The following is a 23,105-nucleotide window of genomic DNA, read 5'->3' on the forward strand; positions in this document are numbered from 1 at the left end:
CTTATGGCTGCAATTTCTTCCTTGGATTCTTAATAGTTTTTTTTTTTTTTTTGTGTGCATTGATGTGTACCAAAGTAGTCATTTGGTATCTTCACCAGTACAACTTTTAACCTGCTTGTGAAGTGCAATACAGCTCAAATCTGGTCGACAATTTGCAATTAAACTTGTTCATGTAAAGAGTAAAACCAAAAACACAATTCAACAAAATTAATGGTCATCGTCAAAAGAATTTTGGCCTACTATTTTAGACTTGCATGAGAACTCAATAAAGACGATTTTGCTGCAAATAGTCAAATCCAAATCCTACCTGCTTGATGTGCATATCATAGCCAGCAAAATTTGTTGACCAGCCGAGAAGGTTCTGAACCCTCAGTTATGGGGCATTGCCGTCTGGAATTATCAAACACACATGCAGGGCCGTACTTAATTACTTATGGTATCTTTCTTCAACTCGTATATATATATATATATATTCATGCGTATGGAATTTCAGCATTTATTCGTTGTAGTGCAGTTTTTGTTATTACAAGGCATTTTTGTTATATTTTCTCGAATGTCCAATTCTTCTTTTTTGCATAGCAATTAGTAAAAAAAAATTTCTAATGCAAAAAAGCAGAATAATTTCACGAGTTAAATATCGCTGCCCCTTTCCCACTTCTTAAGTTTTAGCCTTCCATTGCTGGAAAAATTTTTTTAAAAAAAGCTGATAAAAAAATTGTAAATCTAGACATTGGGTCTTAGTTTTTTTTTTTTTTTGGGTTAAAAGGGATATTCGGACTTAGACCATATCACCTAAACTTTTGTGGTCACTTCTTCCAATATGCAATCTTTGTCAAGTCTTAATTTTGAATGGTTGAACCTCTATTGTCTATCGTATTGACAAACCCTGAGAGAATTTTTTCCCACGTACAAGTTTGGTTTTCAAGCTTCCTCATCCCGTAGCTGTAATGCATAGCCTCTTTTCACATTTCCCTTGTCCTTGAGCTTTCAAGTTTCAACACATATGTTGGATAAGGGGAATTTTCAACTTCACATGGGAGCAAGACTTCTATCACATTGACTACAGGCTTTGTGCACACATGGGATTTGTCATTATGTCCAAACCTACTTCTAAATTGAGTTTCTTATCACTCCCCTTCACAATATTATTATTGTCTGAAAGTTACTCAACAGAGAAAAAGCAGTTTTTGTCTTTTGAAACAGTAGTTAGATGAGAGATTGTCTAAATATAAGGGGGACAATAGGTTTCAACGTCTACATCTGGATACCAAGTTTGGCGAATTAACCCATATGCATTGTTCATCTATTGGAACAACACTTAACTATTTAAAGAGAAATTCTAAATTTGTACATTTAAAAATGGTATCAATGTTATGATAAATAGGCACTTGTACGTTAATATGTAGTTTAGGTATTAATTTTTTTTTAAAAAAAGTAAAGTTAATTAGGAAAAATGAATAAATTCAAGAGAGGGTAATAATTATTATCATTTGTATTTACATGATAGTTTGGGTGGTGATTTAATTTGGTGTTTTAACAAACTTCCATTTAGCACATGTGAAAAGAAAACCCTATTATGATACAGACAGTAACGCCATTAACAATTTGCATCAGTGTCAAAGAACTAAATCCAGACTTATGATATATCAGAAACGGATTGCAATAGTATCTTGACATTTATATTCAAGAAATCCTCTCAGAGAAGTAATATATATATATATATATACATACACATACATACGTATATATGTTTAAAATGTACATTACCCTCTTTTATGAAAATCAAAGCAGCATATTCACCCCTCTGTAATTTTAAATCTAGCGAAATGATCCTTGAAACATAAACTTAAAACAAAGAATTAGAAATAACTGTTTTAGGGTCAAAATGCGTGATTTTGTAGTTGCATGATGCAGAACTAAATATTGGGAAGAAAATTGCAAATTTTTTTCAATTAATTTCAAAATTATGGAGGGTCTTATATGCTGGTTTATTTTCTACATGGGCTTTTTTTTTGGCACAAAATTACAGAGCGACTAATACGTTGATTTATTGTTTACCAGAAGGCAATCAACACATTCAAGTTTCACATAGCTATAATATCCAATTTACCAAAATCATTTAGATTAAAAAAAAAGGAAAATAATAAACATACTGACAACTGACAAGGCCTGCATGACTAAAAAAAGAATCAGACCTAGACATTTGTCGGAGTTGATTAGTCTATTATAACGCTTGAATGTTCAATGGCGGCATAAGATAAAAGGGAAGTCTGATTCGAAATGAAACTCTAGAGCCAGTGGATAATACTAGGATTACTTAATTAGTTTAGTCAGATAAATTTTCAAATCAGTGAAAGCAATTTCAAGTTCTTATGAGTGGGAGGTCTCAAAGACCTCTCACTTATATTTTTTTCCCTTGTAACGCCTAACCAATTCTTCTTTTCATTTTCAAGTTCAACTACCTTTTATTCCAAGAGACTAATCAACCAGATAAAATGGTCTAAAGTGCTTTTTTTCTCAAGATTTGATAAATGAACCGTCGGTGTCATGTATCAATAGACAATGTTAATTGGAATGAGTGGCAATATACAATTTGAATTCCGAAAAATCGATTGAGCAAGTGTTTTGAATTGATGTTTAAGTGACTAAAGAATAAAGAGTTAAATGGTTAGTCTAGTGATTAAGAAAGAACTCTTAAAATCTTCTCCAAATCTCCAGTACTATATTCAAAATTCGAATTCTATTTCTGATAGTTGAGTATGGAGAGGGATGAGAGGGCTAAAAAAAAGAAGTAAAGGGTTAGATTAAAATCTTGATTTTCTCCTATTTTTCAAGATTTATATACACATTAATTCATCTTAAATTCGAAATCAAATTTCAGACCGTGTATTATACTCTTATCAAAATTGCTGATTGCGGCCCACACAACTACTATTGTGGTTTGTGGAAAATTTTGATAAAGTTTGGTACAACATTTTCTACAAATGCCCACAAGTCGAGATATACAAACAGGAACCCTGTTTGTACAGCTTTAGCAAAATTTGTCCATTTCCTACACTTAGCAAAATACTACTACTGTACATTACATTTGATTGCCGTATATGTTGCCAGATTTCAGTAATTGCAAATTCCGAATTTATTGTCAGTTAGTGGTGAGCAAGTTGTGCTCTACTTTGAGAAGCCAAAACTCAGAATTGTTATTTAAGGAAGACCATTTTTTTCAATATGTCTAAGAGTAAGGATAATGTGAAATATTATGCTCCAACCATCCAAAATCTGATGCATTTAAGGACAAGATTTGATGATATTGACACTTCAAGAACATAAAGATGTGCTAATATCATTAGGTGTGGGCAGAAATTGTGCACTGGTCAGGAATTTCCTCTCGATACTATGAGTTAATTTGTTGCTTACTCTTAATGGGATGTCTCTTTGCAAATTATATTAGAGAGACTAGGAAACTGACTATTGTTTTCGTCAAGAAAAGAAAGGGTAAATCATGAGAATGATTTGGTAGCTAAAATTGCCAACAAAGTTGGTTCAATTGATCAAATACATTTGCCTTATCTAAAAGTATTTTAGATTTGAGTTTCATTGCCGACAACTTGGCACTTATAAACAATTTATAAGAATCATCGTGGACCGTTGAAAATGAGCCCACCTAGCTTGGTCATGAAATGCAGTAACCTCCTCCTCCTCCTTTTTTTTGATTTTTTTTAAAAAAAAGGCTAAAGTTGACAATTATGTGCAATTGGTATTGGACAGGGGTTTATTTGAAATAATTACTGTAATATTTTTTTGCGATATAATGTATGTGAAATAAAAAAGTGAGTGAAAAAGATAAAGTGGTATATTAAAAAAATACATTTATTATGCAAATAAATAATTTTTTGTGCAAATAAATAATTTTTTGACAAATAATTTCTGTCCAAACAAATATTTTCCTTGTGAATATGAATAGATGAACACCAATTCGTCCCAGAGAATGTCGACTGCGGCATATTATACGCTACACCGTTGACCAATCAATTATAAAGGCGAACTCCTGCCTCCTCTGCAGGCCTCTTGACGTAAACGTGTATATACATATTCAAGCAACACATCAATATAGAGTACCCGTAAACGAGATCATATGACAAATTCTAATTCAGCCAAAAACTTTGAAAAAATAAAGACCAGTGATTAAATATATAGGAAATGAAGGTTACAAACAAACCTTCAAATCTTTGTAATGTCTCAATCTCAGGCATCTTTTATTTCAATTTTAGTTGTTATTTCCAGAGGAAATGAAAATATATGTGCGATAAATATATTGCATTTATGTCCCAAAACACTCAATATACAGAAGATACTACATCCACATTTATGTAACTACAAACTTTTACGACACCTACATACACCAAATTCAGAGCCCTTGAAATAAATGCATTACCTTATTACAAAAATGTATAATAAACCTCTGAAACCGTCCAAGGAAACTTGACTCAGATGTCCCTTTCAATTTTCAACGCTTTTAATTGTCAAACCTACTAAAACTCAAATATCAAAATCATCTCTCTTCCTCTCTAGTTTCGACTATACATATATCTCTATATATATAGTTGGATTACATAATTTGCATGCTTTGGTTAGAGTAATGACTTAGTCGAAGTGAGAGGAGATGGCAGAAAGAACGATATCTCACTCTTCATCACAAATCATCTTAGTTTTCTTGCTCATTTTCTCCATCGTATTGCTCTTCCAGGCAAGTTGCAGTGAAGCTCAGAGTGGATTTCTTCCTAAACAGGAAGGTAAGTGCAATTCTTTCTCCTTCAATTCACAACACTTGTTTCTTTTCCCAAGTTCACTTTGTTGGAAGGCTTAAATTTGTTGAACATTGATACCATTTTGACACTGTGAATTCACTTGGTGGAAATATGATTGGAATGGTGGATTCTTGTCTTCCATCATTTTTGATATTAGCCATTTGCAGCTGAGAAATTGTTCACCAAAACATGAAGTTTCTTGCTTGAATCTTGATTTCAGCTTGGAGTTACAACTAGTGCAATGGATTTTTTCTTTTCCTTTTTTGTTGGTTTTGGAGGGTGGGGTGTTCTGGGCTGATTTCTTCTCAACTGCTTGTTCATGTATATTCATGACTTGAAGTAGTTGATTTATTTCTCTCAAGGTTCTAGATATGAAGCCAAGCCTTTGATAAGAAAATTCTGGGGTCGAAAGATGCTGCATCTGTTTTGCCTCTATAATCAAATAAAATAATGCAGAACAACAGCCCTTTCTAAATATAGAATACGCATAATGTAATTTTAAATTAAAAACTTTTAGATTCTTAAATAGTTGTAAGAGTCAAACAAATGACTTGGCCCAATATTTTAAATGTACGAGTCAATAATTGCACCAAATAGGTACACCACCAGGTGCAATCTCCAACTATTACAAAATTGTGCCTCGCATTAGATATTTAATTAATCTTCTAGCATTTCCACTTTTGTTTCTTGCTGATTAACATATGGGGGATCTTGTAACAATTACGACTTAGAGTCCCGAGAACATATCCTGACTCATGATTTTGATCAAAATCCGATCCATCTAAACTTTTTATTATAAAAAAAACACAAACATATGGGGATGATCAAAATCTTGTTTTTACCACATTATATCTTATCCAAAAGTCGTTGAGTTAGAACGTCATGGGACAAAGAAAACAATAATGTTAAGTTGCAAAATTGGTCATTCAAGAAGGTTCAGCTATGCAGCAAAGAAATGTGACAAGGAGAACGAATGAACATGAAATATTGGTTAAATTTTACCTCATAGGATACAAATTTGGATATAAATAATAGTTTAATGGCAAATTTTTAACTGATGATGCATAAATGCTACTATAATAGATATCTTGTTGTATACACAGGTTTTTGTATTTATTTGTCATGTTTCAAAGAGTAATACTTTTACTGAAATATCTTGAGGTTTCAAAAAATGTCACTTGGACATCACATAAAAGTTGCACTGCATCCTTCATTTCATTTTTAGCTGTCAAATAATTCACTTCAAAAAAACCGCACGTAACACTATAAAAGTATTCCTGCCATAGTACCAAATCTACAACGCCAAATATTAATCACTATCTATGGAAATATTTACCATTAAAAAATATCAATATTACCCTTGATCATACTTTTGATTACTCAATTCTTGGTTTTGGGTACTAGTGGCCACATGCCAAAATGTATGTCGGCACTAGAGAATTTGCCTTGTAAAAAAAGAAAAAAAAAAGAATTTGTGCAGAGTGAAAGTTTCGTTTCTCGAAAGAGCAAGTGAAATATTCCTGTTCCCCTTCCAATTCCATGCATGCAAATGATTTATGCAAAATCAAGTGTAATTAATTTGAGTTCACTGATTTAAAATAACAAGATTTTTGTAACGGGTGCCTAGTGAGAACTCGTTAGTTCTTCTAAAATTTATTTAACCTGTCAAGTATATACATATATTGATAATTATTATCTTTCTTTGTACTTATATACTTTCCCTATTTAATCTTATCTTATAATGTTCCCTTGTCCTCTTTTTTTTTTCCTCCGTTAACAAGAACTTGGTTTTGCACAGTTGATGCTCTCAAGGAAATTGCTAGTCAACTGGGCAAAAAGGATTGGAATTTCAGTCTAAACCCTTGTGATGGGAACTCAAACTGGAATACTTCAAGAAGGATTGATATGCCACTGTATAACAATTCTGTCATCTGCAATTGTTCTTTTCCAGGTGGTGTATGTCACGTAACAAAAATGTAAGCTTCTCTTTTGCACAAATTTCTAATCATTGACTTTTCCAGTAGAATTCTTTTGTTTTTTCAAACAACTGAAATGATGCATGTTTTTCCTCTGTCACTAATAATGAAGATTGAGAACTTCTTATTATACAGCAATATGCTGGTGATGTTAGATTGAACCCTCAGCAGCAATTCTTGTGCCTTTGTGTATGTAATTTAGTTTGTTCCATGAATAATATTAGTTGATAACTTACATTCATTTAAAAGATGGGAAGGGGGGAAGGTGGAGGATTACGAAGGAAGAAGCGAGTGGGGAAGGGGAAAAGAGATGTTGAGAATCGAACTCTGATTCTTAGACGAGTAACATATACGCTTATCTACTGAATAATGTTTGATTCTCTTATCTCAACTAAGAAGTAGCTAATACAATGGCTAATCTGATGAAGTTTAATAATGTGTTAGACCATTTGATTGCTTATGTCTGTGTTATGTTTGTTTATACTCTTCTTTGACTTCTGCTATGCAAATTTTTTCTCTTTTAAAACAAGAATCAAATTATCGATATACTGTTTTGGAACCTTTGTTTTGGGGCTCGAGTTGGATAGCTGGAAAACGGATTGTAGTTCATCTCATTTGCGCAACTTTAGATTGCACTCTTCAAATTCTCATTCTTAGACAAGGATTATACACCATTTGCTGCTGCATTATCTGATTCCCAACTAAGTGGTAGCTTATATAGCCTAATACCGTGATTAATCTAATGAAGTTTAATGATATGTTAGAATATTAATCTGAACCTTCACGTCTGCAATATGTTAGGTTGTCCTCTGATTTGACTTTTGTGAGTATCTGTTCCTCTTTCAATGCAAGAAAAGTCCTGATGTGTTCTTTTGATAATTTTATTTTAGAGCTCTACTTGCCAGAGCAAGAAAATGGATTGATTCGCATCTCATTATTGTAGTTTTAGATTTCAATCTTTGTCCTGCTATCTAATTCTCTGTCACAGATTCCTCAAAGGACAGAATTTACAAGGAGTCCTTCCACCATCATTAGCAAAGTTACCATATCTCAACACAATGTACTGACACCATCCCCGATTTTCTTTTGTTTGTATGAGAAGAAATCAGCCTGCTGCTTTGTGTAACTAAGTTTGATGTTTTATCTACAGTGATCTCACAAGGAACTATCTCAGTGGTACAATTCCCCTTGAATGGGCATCTACACAGTTAGAATACCTGTGAGCGTTACTTATGACTGATGCTTCAACTTTTAATATATACAACACCTGTTTGTATCTGAACCTATTGAAACTATTGCAGGTCTGTTATTGTAAATCGCTTATCTGGGCCGATCCCAGGCTACTTGGGAAATCTGAAAACACTTGTATATATGTATGCTTCTCCCTCCCCCTCCCCTCCCAAAGACACAATGCATTTTGTAGCTGGAAATGAAGATCACCTCGATGCAGTCTTTGTACTTCAGATCAATGTGCTATGAAAGATATCTAATCTTTTGAAGCTTCAAAATTTCAGGAGCTTGGAGAACAATATGTTTAATGGGACGGTGCCAGCAGAGCTAGGGAAGCTGGTCAATTTGGAGAATCTGTTAGCCCTTCCATTTAATTACTTCTCACTTGTTAACTGAATCTATCTGCGACAGTTCATTCTTGCGCTTGTTATGGTCTCATAAGCTTTTTCCCTGATTATTGCAGCATACTTAATGCAAACAATCTCACTGGTCAGTTGCCAAAGGAACTCAATAACCTGACAAAATTGACAGAACTGTACGTTAACTTGAGCGCCTATAGAGTAAAATACATGTTGTGATGAACTGTTGTTATCTTTTCATCTTCCTATATGTTTACTCTTCTTGGCTTCTGGCCAGTGCAGTAGGCTAAGCAGTAACAACTTCACAGGAAACTTACCTGATTTTTCAAGTTGGAAAAATCTAACAAAATTGTAAGCCTATATCTCAATACATTTTGAACATCTAATTCTTGCTGCAACACTGGATTTGATTCCCATCCACTGTCAACAGAGAGCTTCAAGCTAGTGGTTTTCAAGGACCTATACCTCCTAGCATTTCTGTCTTAAAAAACTTGACGGAACTGTGAGTTAAATCTTCTCACCCTCCTCCTCCCTAACATCATGTTTTTAGACAGAGAAATGGAGTTGCTGTAAATTATTAACCCTAGCGGCTTTTTCTGCAGAAGGATCAGTGATTTAGGGGGAGGTGCTTCAGATTTTCCACTGCTGAGAGACATGACAAGCATGCAGAAGTTGTGAGTCTCATACAGTTCTACAATCATTTATTGAATCTATTTTAATCAACATCTTTTGGATGATAGTAGTTATTGTTTACAGGATGCTAAGGAGCTGCAATTTGGTTGGGAAAATTCCATATTACATCATTAATATGATGACATTACAGACTCTGTATATCTCTTTTCTTATCTTGTTTACATAGATGTTACTCTCCTTTCAGTTCATGGTCAGAATTTCAGGAGATTGCATCATGAGATAGGGAAGTTATTTTGATGTTCAGTTATACACGTGAAAAGAGTTCTCCACTAATTGGTGTTTTTGCTTTCATATATGCCTTGAAAGTGTTCCATCTGATATAGTACATGGTTCTGTTGACTACTTAAAAGAAGAAATAAGAAATGAACCACAGATTTAAACTATTAAAACCAATTGAAATGGCAGTTTAGCAAATTTTTAAATACCAATTGAATCGTCCTTTTGCCATCTTGTAGCTTTAAGTGATGGAGTGATTCTCTTTATTATTTCATCTGTCATTTGTACTTTCTGCTTTGTCTATTGTCAGTGACTTTTCTTTGATGGACTATGCGTATCATGCTTTAATTCTAGGGATCTAAGTTTCAACAAACTTGAAGGAGAGGTTCCCAATCTTGAAGGTCTGGAAGGTCTGCAGTTCATGTAAGCAATAACATACTAATGCTGGTAAAACCTAGTATATATCTTCTGTTCTGTATGCAGAAATAAATGTCTGATGAAATTAACGTAAGTAGTCTATATTTTGAGAAAGTTTCTTTTGCATGCTTGCTGAATCATTTTTGTCATTCAAAAGAAGAAAATATAATAATCTGCTCCAATGTACATTGGTATCAAGTTATGTAATTCTGGTGTTTAGTTTACATATCTTTGGTGAAATCAGATATATGGAGAGCTGTTTCATCTTATATTATATATTCTTGCTGGGACGCTAGCATTCTATCGTAAAAGAGTTATACAAAATTTGCCTCCAATTTATGTACTGTTAGTTGAACTTCAATTTAATTTTTACTAACGACACAATACTCTGTAACTAACTAGGTATTTGACAAGAAACTCTCTTTCTGGGACGATTCCAGACTGGATCACGGGTAGAGATACACAGCAGTAAGTTTCATTCTGCACCTTTTTGATTAATCTAATAATAGGAAGAGGTTCTTTACTTTAATCGCCGGCAACTAATTTAGATGTGAAAGAGACAGCACATGGTATTGCATAGTTTTGTTTCTCATGAGATGTGATGGATTTCATTCTCATCTAAAAGCCTTGTGCTCTACTGCTCTGTTTGGAATCTTGCAGAAATCTTAATAACTGCTGTTTTCCTAATGCCTATTATTTGTGGTTATTCTGTACATTAGTAAATTTTTACTTTAACCTGGCTGCTGTTGGAACTTGGAAAGAGCTGGAGTTATAGTTTGAATACATTTGATCCATGGGAAATGTATGAAATCAAACAATTATAGTATTGATATTCGTCCGCGGGCAGAACTCGTTTCTGAAGAATTGGCAGGGAGTTGTACCACACATGACATTTGGCAAACTAGTATCTAATGGGACATGAATATGGTGCTACGTATGATTATTACAGAAATGTATATTAAAGGAAAAAAGAAAGAAAAGATTTACTTGCATAAAGAAGCTAATGAAGTTCTTCTTCTTTAAGATGCTTTTTAAAGTGTCAACAATATTACAAGTCTATAGAAATTTGAATGAGTTCTGCCAGTTATCAGTTGCAATGAGGGAGTCTTTTGGTTTGCAGAAAAAGACAACATAGCACATAAGCAAAACTAAGAAACACAAGAACTAAGGCCTAGGTTATAGTATATCCTTTGTCAACAGGTATCTTGGGAGGAAAACATCTAGTCACCTATTATGAGTGACCAACTAGTATTTATAGGAGTACAACCCTAACAAACTATTTACAAAAATACCCTTACTAATTTATTATCTACAAGAATACTTATATTCTCTTAACACTCCCCCTCAAGTTGGAGCATATATATCATAAGCACCCAACTTGTTACAAAGGTATTTCACCCTAGAGCCCCCTAAGCTCTTGGTAAACACATCAGCCAATTGATCTACAGACGGTACATGAGATGTCTTGATGACCCCGTCAAGCAATTTCTCTCGAATGAAATGACAATCAACTTCAATATGTTTTGTCCTCTCATGAAACACTGGATTAGACGCAATATGAACAGCCGCCTGATTATCACACACTAAATTCATAGGCTGTTTATGCTCAAACCCAAGTTCAAGTAATATGCTCTTCAACCAAACCAACTCACACACAGTGTGAGCCATAGCGCGGTATTCAGATTCTGCACTTGATCTGGATACAACTGTTTGCTTCTTACTCTTCCACGACACTAAATTACCACCAACAAACACACAATATCCTGTGGTCGATCTTCGATCTGAGGCAGAACCAGCCCAATCTGCATCACTATATCCTTCAATATCAGTGTGTCCATGATTTTGATACAGCAACCCTTTTCCAGGAGCACTCTTAAGATATCTGAGAATCCGTACAACAGCATCCCAATGACTAGTACGAGGGGTATCAAGAAATTGACTCACAACACTCACTGCAAACGAAATGTCAGGTCTCGTTACAGTGAGATAATTTAATTTACCCACAAGTCTTCGATATTGCTTAGGATCATCAAGTAATGCACCTTGATCTCTTGCTAATTTCACATTGGGATCCATAGGAGTATCCACAGGTCGGCAACTTAACATCCCAATTTCACTCAACATATCGAGTACATATTTCCTTTGACATAAATAAATCCCATATTTAGACCGAGCTACCTCAATACCCAGAAAATACTGTAGATGACCTAAATCCTTTGTCTGAAAGTTTGCCTGCAGATTGGATTTAAGTTTCTGGATTCCCACAACATCATCACCTGTAATCACAATATCATCCACATAAACAACTAATAAAATTTTACCAGCATTAGAATGCCGATAAAATACAGAGTGATCTACTCCACATCTTGTCAGACCGAACTCCATGACAACACTACTAAACCGGCCAAACCAAGCCCTCGGAGACTGTTTCAATCCATATAAGGATTTTTTTCAAACGACAAACCAACCGCGGATTCTCCCCCTGAACAACAAATCCAGGAGGTTGTTCCATATATACCTCTTCTTTCAAATCTCCATGCAGAAATGCATTTTTCACATCCAACTGATGCAATGGCCAATTATAAGTTGCTGCCAAAGAGATAAGAAGACGAACAGAGGTAATCTTTGCAACAGGAGAAAATGTTTCTAAGTAATCTACTCCATACACCTGAGTAAATCCTCTAGCTACCAGCCGAGCCTTCAATCTATCAATAGAACCATTAGGCTGCACTTTTATAGTGTACACCCATTTACAACCAACAACAGGCTTACCTGAAGGACGAGGGACAAGATCCCAAGTACCATTTTGTTCCAAAGCAGACATCTCTTCTTGCATAGCTAATCTCCAACCAGGATGATTAAGAGCATAGGTAATAGACTTAGGAATGGAGATAGAATCAAGGGAAGCAACAAAAGAAGAATATGACATAGAGAGACGAGAATAAGAAACAAAATTAGAAATAGGATGGGAAGTACAATGTCTCTTACCTTTGCGTAAAGCAATAGGAAGATCTAACTCACAGGAGGGCGTCATACCTGAATTTGAAGATTGAGAGTTAATTGGTGAAGTGCGTGGCATATCAGGAACTTTCTCAACCATGGAACGACGAGAGTAAACTTGAAGATGAGGACGAGATAATCGAGCTATGGAATCTGGTGGACTAGATGACTCAGGTAATAAAGGGGAAGGGACTGGTAAAACAGGAGAGGAAAAAGAGGGACACTGGTCTAACTCACAAGGCGTACTTTGTTTGATAAAATATGGAGTGGATTCAAAGAAAGTAACATCAGCACAAGTAAAAAATCGATTTAAAACTGGACTGTAACATCTATACCCTTTTTGCGCTCGTGCGTATCCTAAGAAAATACACTTAATGGCACGAGAATCCAATTTATCCACCCCGGGAGTAAGCTGATGAACAAAGCACACACATCCAAAAATACGAGGAGGTAATTTAAACACAGGTTCATGAGGAAAAAGAATGGAGTGAGGTAATTGACCTCCAAGAATATTAGATGGCATGCGATTAATTAAATAACATGCAGTTAGAACTGCATCACTCCAAAATTGTTTGGGCACATTCATGTGCAACAACACTGTTCGAGCAATTTCGATTAAATGTCCAATTTTTCTTTCAGCAACTCCATTCTGTTGTGGAGTGTGAGGACAAGAGGACTGATGAATAATACCAGACTTACTCATAAAGGTATTAAAAGGAGTGGAAAAATATTCTTTCGCATTATCACTGCGAAGTATACGTACCGGCACACCAAATTGATTCTTTATTTCTGCAACAAATGCACAAAAAATGGAATATAGTTCTGAACGATCTTTCATTAAATAAAGCCAGGTAACTCTTGAAAAATCATCAACAAAGATTACAAAATATTTAAAACCTAACTTTGAAGTGACTCGACTAGGACCCCAAACATCAGAATGAACTAACAAAAACGGTTCAGAAACCCGTTTATTGACTCTAGGAGCAAAAGAAACACGATGATGCTTTCCTAACTGACAAGACTCACACTCTAACGAAGATAATTGACTCAAAGTAGGAACCAACTTTTTCAAATTTTGTAAAGACGGATGACCTAAACGACAGTGAATTTCAAGAGGAGAAACAGTAGCAGGACATGCTATCGGACCATTGAAGTTGAGAAAATAAAGACCATTATGCTCATGCCCTCCACCAATCGTCCTCTTTGTCTTCAAATCCTGAATGACAACAGAATCAGGAGAAAAAGTAACTGTACACTGTAGAAATTTAGTGAGCTTACTAACAGACATTAGATTAAAGGGCAAATTGGGTACGTAAAGAACAGAAGACAGCGGAAGTGATGGATTAATTTCTACAGTGCCTAGTCCTTTAACTTTAGTGGTAGATCCATCAGCTAAAGTAACATGAGGATATGGAGTAGACTCTTGAAAATTAGAAAAAATTTTAGAGGTACCTGACATATGATCAGTAGCCCCGGAGTCAATAATCCATGAGTCATTACCTTTTTGTGCTAAAGAAGCAGAGGGAAGAGATGCGTGATTTGTAACTTGGTACTGTAGGAATTTAACATAATCCTCCTCAGATATAGTAACAGTCTTCTGGGACCCATGTGCTGAAAAACTCGATTCAATGTGGTCATTGGTAACCGCATTAACAAACCTTTCAACCATGGCGAATGGCACATCAAACCAAAGAAAAGGTCAAAACTCAAGATGACAGTGACGTGTGAACAGTGCCGTGAACAGTGAACAGCGCCGCTTGAACAGTGCTATCAACAGTGCCGTGAACAGTACCCGATGAACAGTGCCCCCGCGTGAACAGTCGAGGTGAACAGTATCGCGTGAACAGTCGCGATGACCAAAACTTTTGCTAGATGTTTAACCCTAACCCTAGGACTTTTGCTCTGATACCATGTCAACAGGTATCTTGGGAGGAAAACATCTAGTCACCTATTATGAGTGACCAACTAGTATTTATAGGAGTACAACCCTAACAAACTATTTACAAAAATACCCTTACTAATTTATTATCTACAAGAATACTTATATTCTCTTAACATCCTTCATCAGAATGGTATACTTAAATGAAAATGTAATGATGACTTGTAGTCTGTGGATAATGTGTGAATAATAGGTTGGGTTAGAATAACTCCTGAAAAATGTAGAAGACTAGTTGGATATTTGTAGCCATAGTCTTTATGTGCTTTAGATGCTAATGCTATTAATCCAATAAATCAAATTGTGCATCTTACTGATTGAATAACATAACTTCTACGATATCTGCAGATATAAAGTAGATCTTTAGAGTGCTTAATAGCATAAATTGAAAGACAATTTTCCACAAAAAGATGTAATGACATCAGTAAAGGAAACTATGAAAGTATTTAGCCAAAATGGACTTTTTTTTTTTAATAAATTTTGTATAGCTTCATTAGACGTCTGAAATACACTTTCTCCTCTATGACAATTAACAACATAAGTAGCCATATCGATTCTAAACATGCTGCATTGATGCCCCTATCCTGGATAGATCTGTACTTTATAATGTAAGAAAGTTCAGTGAAGCTGAGATGTGTACAGCCAAAGGCAGAGATAAGGGAATGACAGCTGAAAAGTTCAAACTTTTGGTTCATTTAGACAAAGAAGAGAGCTTGAACAATAAAGACATATCGTACTTCCTTTTTCTATACAAGAATAGGAAAGAATTGAAAAGCCATATTAGAGGCTGGGTTGTGGCTCTTAGCTTGTTAGATTCTTCATTCTAACTAACTACACATATGTATAAATTTTTAGTAAGAGTTATGCTTCACATTACAATGAAGTGGATAGGTTAGGTCCACCAAAATGCTCCTATCCCTAATTTCATGAATTGGTGGATTCCTTCTTACTGATTCCATTTCCTTGCCATATATAAATAAACTAGATAATCTATCCAATAGTAGCTTGTTTTCCAATTTGTGATTTTGTAGATCACAGAGAAGACATTGTTAAAATGTGGTAGGGAAACTAAAAGGGGACAACAAAGATGGGAACACTAAAATATAAGACATTACACTCTTAATCCTGCTTAGAAAATTTGAAAACCTTCCACTCATTACTTGTTTGGGATCATGATAAGATGAGATTACCTTCCTGGATTGTTATATTCAAGATCAAAAGCATAACCTAAAAAAAAATTGGATGGACATCCGTACTGACGGGTACATTGGTCAAGAATATGGCTATAAGATTGCTGTTGACCTTATGATCCAATAGAAAGTTCAACTTACTTTTTGTTCAGATTGTTTTTATTACTAACTGACATTGATTAAAAAATAGACTATTTATCTCTATGAACTTTTTTAATAATCGCTGATCATTCTGCACTTAATGACGCTTCCTACAACTTTAAGCATTGGACTTTCTCTTACATCGGTTCATAGGATTGCAAGAAATGCTAATGGTCTATGCTTGTTTCCAGCCAGATAGATCTTTCTTACAATAACTTCTCTGAGAGCTCTGAGCCATCAACTTGTCGGGAAACCCTGTATGCCTCTAATCTTTGCCATGTATTCTTCCTTTCCACATTTTGCTTCTCCTAGAACTTGAAGTTTCTTTCTGATGTTTGTCAGAAACTTGTTCAAAAGCTTTACTGGGGGAAAAACATCGTAAGTTTTGACACTTCCATACAAATAAGTTGTGTTTATGCTTTTAATATTCTATGCCTCAATATCAACAATTTGCATCTTTCACCCAACAATGACCTACTGCAGAGAGCTGGGTAAATGTCTGCTGCAGAGTTTCCCCTGTTCGAAAGGTAACTGATTATGTCCTTTAGGAAAGTTAGAGTTGACTTTCTTAACCTAGTCAAGGTGTTGAACTTCTCCTGATACTTCTTAGGAAGTTTCTCCTTTCTTGTTGACAACTACATGGTGAAGTAGCATATACTATGTCTAATAGACAAGTCGTGTTAGAAGACATCAGTCTGCAATTTTTGAATGAATATGTTCAAGGATTATACCTATGATAGTTCATTTGTTTTTGGCTTTTGTAGATTACTACTCATTGCATGTAAACTGTGGTGGAAAGAGTACTGTAATTGGAAATAAAGTTTTTGAGGCAGATGAAGATTCAGCTGGTGCTGCAAAATTCGTTCCCTCGAAAGAGAACTGGGGAACCAGTAGTACTGGTGACTTCTGGGATGTCACCACTTCTATAGCTAATTACACAGCAAATAATGTCTCTGTTCTAAGAGTAAATGACTCTGATTTGTACACGACAGCTAGACTATCTCCTTTATCTCTCACTTACTATGGTCGGTGTTTAGCAAATGGAAACTATACTGTGACACTTTACTTTGCGGAGATAATTCTCAGAGATGATCAATCATTTCAAAGGCTTGGAAGACGGATGTTTGATGTCTACGTCCAGGTAGAATAACCACAACTTTGGACATCTTATGTTGAAGGCTATAGCTTCTGAGTTTTGTTGTTTCGTTTGTCACAGGATGAACGGAAATTAAAAGATTTTAATATTGAAAAGGAAGCACAAGGAGTTGATAGAGTTGCAAAGGAAGAGTATACTGGAGTGGTTGTAAAGGATGGAATTCTGGAGATACGCTTTCATTATTCTGGAAAAGGATCAACAGCTGTTCCAACTAGAGGAACATATGGTCCTCTGATATCTGCTATTTCAGTGGTATCTGGTAATTCTTATTCGACATTCAAATTTGTCTGCATGAGCTACCCATTTCGGTCACGGCTCTTAGTTTTAGTGTGTTCATGCATATTTTTACGTGGACTTACATGTTATATATTCAAAATATTTATTGCAGGTAAGAGCATGAATTGTCCAATAGATTGTTATGTGCTGACTTAGATCCTATTTGTAGATTAGAAAGATATCTGGATCTCAACATGTTATTTTTGCAATTTAATTCTCAAATTAAATTCATTACTCATGTGCTGTTATATTATTTTTGTAGAAGGTAGCCACTACTGTTGTCTAACAACTATATTTGCCAAATTGATGCGTAGAATTTAACCCTCCTTCCAAAGGGAAAAAGAAGATTTTCATAGCAGTGGGAACAGTGGCTTCTACATTGTTAATCTTACTCAGCATTCTTGGTTTTGCTTGGAGGAGATGGCATTCAAGACAAAAGATCTCCAGGGAAGAAGGTTCTGTAAATCTGCAGCCACTATTTGATGCATGACTTACATTCAAGTCCTTTCTGATATAGCATAGTTGGATCATGGACAACATGCTAGAGTTACCCAATTTCTGAACATTATCAATTTCACATGTTTTACATGTTTCAAGTGATTTACCCACGGCACCATGTTCATCACTGTTGTCCAGAGAGGATTAACTACTTAGGAGCTGATAGATTTCTGATGTTGAAACAAAATCAATTATTTCTGGCTTATACTACTACAAATAACATCCTACTCTTAAGTGAAAGAAATTCATTCCTGGTCAGTCTCAGAATGTCTTTTTGCTATTCCTTTGGACAAATAGGACTAACTGTTTTCTGGAAAACAGTGATGGATAACAACATCAACTGCTTTTTTTGTTAGTCTCTTGGATTACCTGATTCTTTAGTGGTTCCAATAGTTGAATTAACATCGATTCTTAAATTATTGGAGAGGGACCTAATTCATCTCTTATGCAATCTAATCTTTGTTTTAATCTGTGGGTTGGGTAGGGTAGCCAATTTGTCCAGCATGTGATAATTTGTAAAATGTGGCAGTTAAGATTTGATCTAAGATCTTCACTTTCTATGAAGTCTGAACATCATATTGACATATCCTATCATCTTATAGTTCAAGCTACAAGGGATGAGAATAATTTATTTCTGTTACACTAACACAAACTTTAAAAGTTAATCCATGAATTTTTGTGCTTCAATATATAGTTTTGCTCCTTGCTGTTGTAATTTATAATTTTAAAATTATTCTTCTGAAAGATGGGAACATGCAGGAAAAAGAAAGAAAGAAAAAAAAAAGAAACAAAAGTTTATCAGATGTAAAACCAATGATCTTGAAGCTCTTCCGCTAGTATTTTTGTTTAGGTGCTTCGAGGTTTCTTGAACTTCTCCCAACATTGTTCGTTGTTGTGCCTTTTGAACCTACAATTATGAAAATTAAATGTTTTTAATCATTGCAAGATTGAGGTTGGAAGCATTAAGAGACTCCTAACTACTTAGCAATAAAAGTATAATGTAATAAAACTCTTCCTTCTATATACTAATAGATCCAGAACTATAATTATGTGTACCCTCAGCATTCTCCTATTTTCCAGAACTCAATATGAAAATTTCTACACAGGAGAGAGAGAGAGAGAGAGAGAGAGAGGACCTGAAAGATGTGTTTAATTTCTTTATCTTGTTCTTATCCAGAATTGAGAGGGTTAGACTTGCGGACTGGTTTATTTACCTACCGACAAATTAAAGCTGCAACTGACAACTTTAGTGCCACAAATAAGATTGGAGAAGGTGGTTTTGGAGCAGTGTACAAGGTATCTATTGGAAAATATGTATTCTTTTTTAATGATTTATTTTTGTTGGCATGTTTTCTCGCATTGTGGATGCTAAGTTGTCGTAAAAATTAAAGCATGAAAGTTCAATATTTAGATATTAATAATCTACTTGTGCTCCTAAATTTATTTGGCACTGCAGGGTATGCTATTGGATGGTACTGTAATTGCTGTTAAGCAACTTTCTCCAAAATCAAAGCAAGGGAACCGTGAATTTGTGAATGAAATAGGAATGATCTCTGGTCTACTTCATCCGAATGTTGTCAGATTGTATGGATGTTGCATTGAAGGAGACCAACTATTATTGGTTTATGAGTACTTGGAAAACAATAACCTTGCACGAGCTCTGTTTGGTAGGTTGATTTCTTTTACAATATTGAGCAAAACAACCAAGTGAAGATTCAGAAGAAACTAACTTTCTGAACTGAAGTATTTCATTCTTTGTGAATATAGAAGAATAAATGTAGCAGTTGAGATTTAAGAAGTCTATGCAAGCATGTCATTTGTTATTTCCCTGCATGTTACAGGTCCACAGGACTTGCAGCTCGAATTGGAATGGTCAACCAGGCAAAAAATATGTATTGGAATAGCCAAAGGTTTATCTTTCCTACATGACGAGTCAGCTCTAAAAATTGTTCATCGAGACATCAAAACCAACAATATTCTCCTTGATAAAGAACTCAATCCAAAAATTTCTGACTTTGGTTTAGCCAAACTTGTTGAGGAGGAGAACACACACATTAGCACCAGAGTCGCAGGAACAATGTGAGTTCCAATTTTCTTCCTTAATCTGCAAATACTGTTGCTTATTGTTGGATGGTGCAGTATCTTGTGATTGAACTGGAAACTAGGTCAATTTGTGATTCTTCTGCAAGTCACCATCACTTGCTCGGAACTCAACTTATTGCAGAAAGTGGAAACAATTAGAAATGTGAAAAAGAATCCACCAAATTATTAGAAACTGACATGATTAATTTTACTTCACAATTTCATGTCCATGAATTCTCAATATTTTGTTCTTCATATGAACATCTGATGAAGGATTTAAAAAACAAGTTTTTGAGCTTCAATTGCAATATGCACCTTTCAAATTTATTCTGGGGAAGAAGCTTTTCAAGTGTCAATGAGACTTGGCATAACAATGTCCCTGATTAGGAGTTGACAGGACTAAAGTTTGCATATTTCGTAAATTTTCTGTTTGCACCTCATGCTGCCTCACTTTTTCTTTATAGTGATTCACAGTTAATATTGTAGCCTACCATGTTTAATGTAACTGAAAATATAGAACTTTAGTTGCTTGATTTTATGCTCAGAAAATATACAAGCTTCAGAGATAATTAAGGGGAATATTTCATTCTACAGAGGGTATATGGCACCTGAATATGCACTATGGGGCTACTTAACATACAAAGCAGACGTGTACAGCTTTGGGATAGTTGCATTGGAAATTGTTGCTGGAAAGAGCAACATGTCATACCGCCCAAGCGAGGATTATGTTTGTCTTCTTGATTGGGTAAGAAACCAATTCTTCCTTCTGAAAAAACCAGAAAATACCAATAAGGTGGATGAGCTGAGGGGGTCTATATTCTTTCCATTCAGTTGGGGTAGTGAACCATGCTTATTGTAAGCCTTCTACAATTGTTCGCCTTTAATGAAGTGACGGGGGTATCAGGCAGGGATGGTTAAACCATACGCATCTTTGGCCCCCCAACGCTCGTCTTAGTTATGAAAATTATTAGTTTTTTATGAAATCCAGTATTCAGAAAGCTGTTATTAAGATTGAAATGATCAATCTCTTTCTTTCTTGCTCTAGTTTATATAGCCGTATTCTCACAATCTGTATCCTCTGGTCGTGCCAGGCCCTTGTTCTGCAGCAAAGAGGAAGTTTGGTGGAGCTAGTGGATCCGCGGTTAGGTTCCAATATTAACGAGGGAGAGGCTATAAGAATGATCAAAGTGGCTCTTCTCTGCACTAATCCATCTCCTGCACTTAGGCCTACCATGTCTGCGGCGCTTGCCATGCTTGAAGGTCGTATCAGTACTCAGGGGTTCAGCTCAGATCCAAGTGTCTATAATGATGGATTAAATCTTCAAGGACTGCGAGACAAGTATGATGAGTTGCAATTCAGTTCAATTGATCCACAGTCATTTTCCACTTCATCTGACACAAAAGAAAGTAGCGCCTTGACTTCCAGTACTGACAGATAGATAGACAAGTAGTAAATCAACTTAATTTCATTTGATGCAAGAGAAAGTAATGCACCGTCAACATCTTCTGAGGATATCGATACTGTAAACCTTGCTTCTCAATTATAAAGTTCAGGAAAGTGTGATTCAAATCCGTAAGATTTTGGAGGCAGCATTTCTCTGCAGAGGTCCTACTTTATTAGGCTGCAAAAATCTTGCTCTGAATTCTTTTTGCGAATCAGTTTATCTCCTTACTGAGATTTAACATGTCCTGCTTTTCTACTTGAAGAAAAGAACATTTGGCCTTCTTAGAAGAGAAATTTTTATTTTTTATTTTTTAAAAAAAGGAAAGGAAAAGAAGAACAAAAGTTGTTGTTGGATGCTCATTTAAAAGTACTGGTAATAACTCACGTGCGTTGCATGTGAATATATTTTTCCAAGATCTAAAACCTTTAATATGCTAAATTTCTATGTAAAACTTTGATTATTGGCATAATAAAAAAATTAAGCAATTTGGTAGTTGTACAAAACGTTTATTGTATACAAAGCAATTAAAAATTTATTGTGCATTTAGTAAAACTCTGAAGATAGAAGATTATCAAATTTAAGCTAAGTTGTTGGTATAATATTGATTAAGGAACCATACAATAAGTAAAATTAGATAATTGCTAGTTGTACGAAACATTTATTATATACAAAGCGATTAAAAGTTTAATCTTGCTGCATTCTACAATCACAAGACTCTGAAAATGGAAGATTATTGTTCCGTATCTTACTTGGATTGTGACATTAAGAAGATGAAAATTTCTATAATGTGTCAAACTAGTGCATCCAATAAAACCTGAGCAAATTCTCATCATTTTTTATCAATTTTAGTAGTTGCAAACCTTTTTTGTTATATTTTTTATAATAATCGATAAATTTTTTTTTGGAGTTTTCTTAATCAATATGACATGAAATAGTGAATTTAATCATCAATTTAACCATTTGTCTTCTCATTAACTATTTATAACCTTTTGTCTTCTTATTAATTGTGATTTTTTTAAACCAATACGTATACAAAAATATATAGTTAACTTTAATTCTCACACATAACAATATAATAATTGGAGATAATTTGGGGAAAGCAGGAGAGCTGAAGGAGAGAGCCCAGAAAATAAGGATGAGAGGAATAAAAGTGATTACAGCAGAGCAATGGAGGAGCGGCAGAGGCTTTCAAATTGATTGAGCCATATCCTTGTGAACTTGGTACTGGCTATGCTCAGCCTTGTTTATCTACGAAATTCGCACGGCGCAGCCCATATCATTTACAGCCACTGGATTTGAGCCAATTTACAGAAAGAAACCCTATATTTTCACTCTTAACATGCGCAAATGAAAGTAGATGTTCAATGCTGGGAAAAGGCAGAGGAGGAAGATGAGTAAGAGGAGAGACAAGGCGTCAGCGATGGAAGTATAGGTGGGGGCAGAGGAGGAACTTAATCACAGTTTATTTGATTTAGCACAGTGGTAATTCAAAGTTCTGAAAGGCAACTTGATCACACGCTCAAGTACTCAAAACTTACTCATATTGATGATCTCGATGCAGCAAGCAAACTCCAGATACCGCGATCATCTTCCAATCAAGGCATTTGTCTGCAGGGGACATATGGCACCTGAGCAGATGCAAGGCATCCCCTTAACACCGAAAGCGGATGTTTATAGCTTGAAAT

At 35.1% G+C, this 23,105-nt stretch overlaps 1 protein-coding gene across 1 annotated transcript; it reads left to right on the top strand.

Moving 5' to 3' along the window:
- Positions 1-4,660: 4,660 nt before the first annotated feature.
- LOC113757949 (probable LRR receptor-like serine/threonine-protein kinase At1g07650) lies at positions 4,661-21,568 on the top strand. The gene is made up of 24 exons (XM_027301011.1): positions 4,661-4,790; positions 6,604-6,781; positions 7,770-7,841; positions 7,932-8,000; positions 8,083-8,154; positions 8,296-8,367; positions 8,475-8,546; positions 8,653-8,721; positions 8,801-8,872; positions 8,973-9,044; positions 9,127-9,198; positions 9,634-9,702; positions 10,099-10,164; positions 16,155-16,220; positions 16,306-16,341; positions 16,447-16,490; positions 16,728-17,104; positions 17,180-17,378; positions 17,710-17,850; positions 19,071-19,189; positions 19,350-19,560; positions 19,735-19,972; positions 20,570-20,720; positions 21,067-21,568. The coding sequence occupies exons 1-24, from the start codon at positions 4,661-4,663 to the stop codon at positions 21,412-21,414; spliced, it is 3,015 nt and encodes a 1,004-aa protein (XP_027156812.1). The 3' UTR covers positions 21,415-21,568.
- The last annotated feature ends 1,537 nt before the right edge of the window (positions 21,569-23,105 follow it).

Source organism: Coffea eugenioides, chromosome 2 (assembly GCF_003713205.1).
Source record: "Coffea eugenioides isolate CCC68of chromosome 2, Ceug_1.0, whole genome shotgun sequence".
NCBI classification, from domain to species: domain Eukaryota; kingdom Viridiplantae; phylum Streptophyta; class Magnoliopsida; order Gentianales; family Rubiaceae; genus Coffea; species Coffea eugenioides.

Bases quoted from the DNA above. Each gene is read 5' to 3' on its own strand.
- LOC113757949 (XM_027301011.1), top strand. From the start codon at position 4,661: ATGGCAGAAAGAACGATATCTCACTCTTCATCACAAATCATCTTAGTT. The intron at 8,722-8,800 runs GTAAGCCTATAT...CACTGTCAACAG, and splicing joins TGGAAAAATCTAACAAAATT to AGAGCTTCAAGCTAGTGGTT. The intron at 9,045-9,126 runs GTGAGTCTCATA...TATTGTTTACAG, and splicing joins ATGACAAGCATGCAGAAGTT to GATGCTAAGGAGCTGCAATT.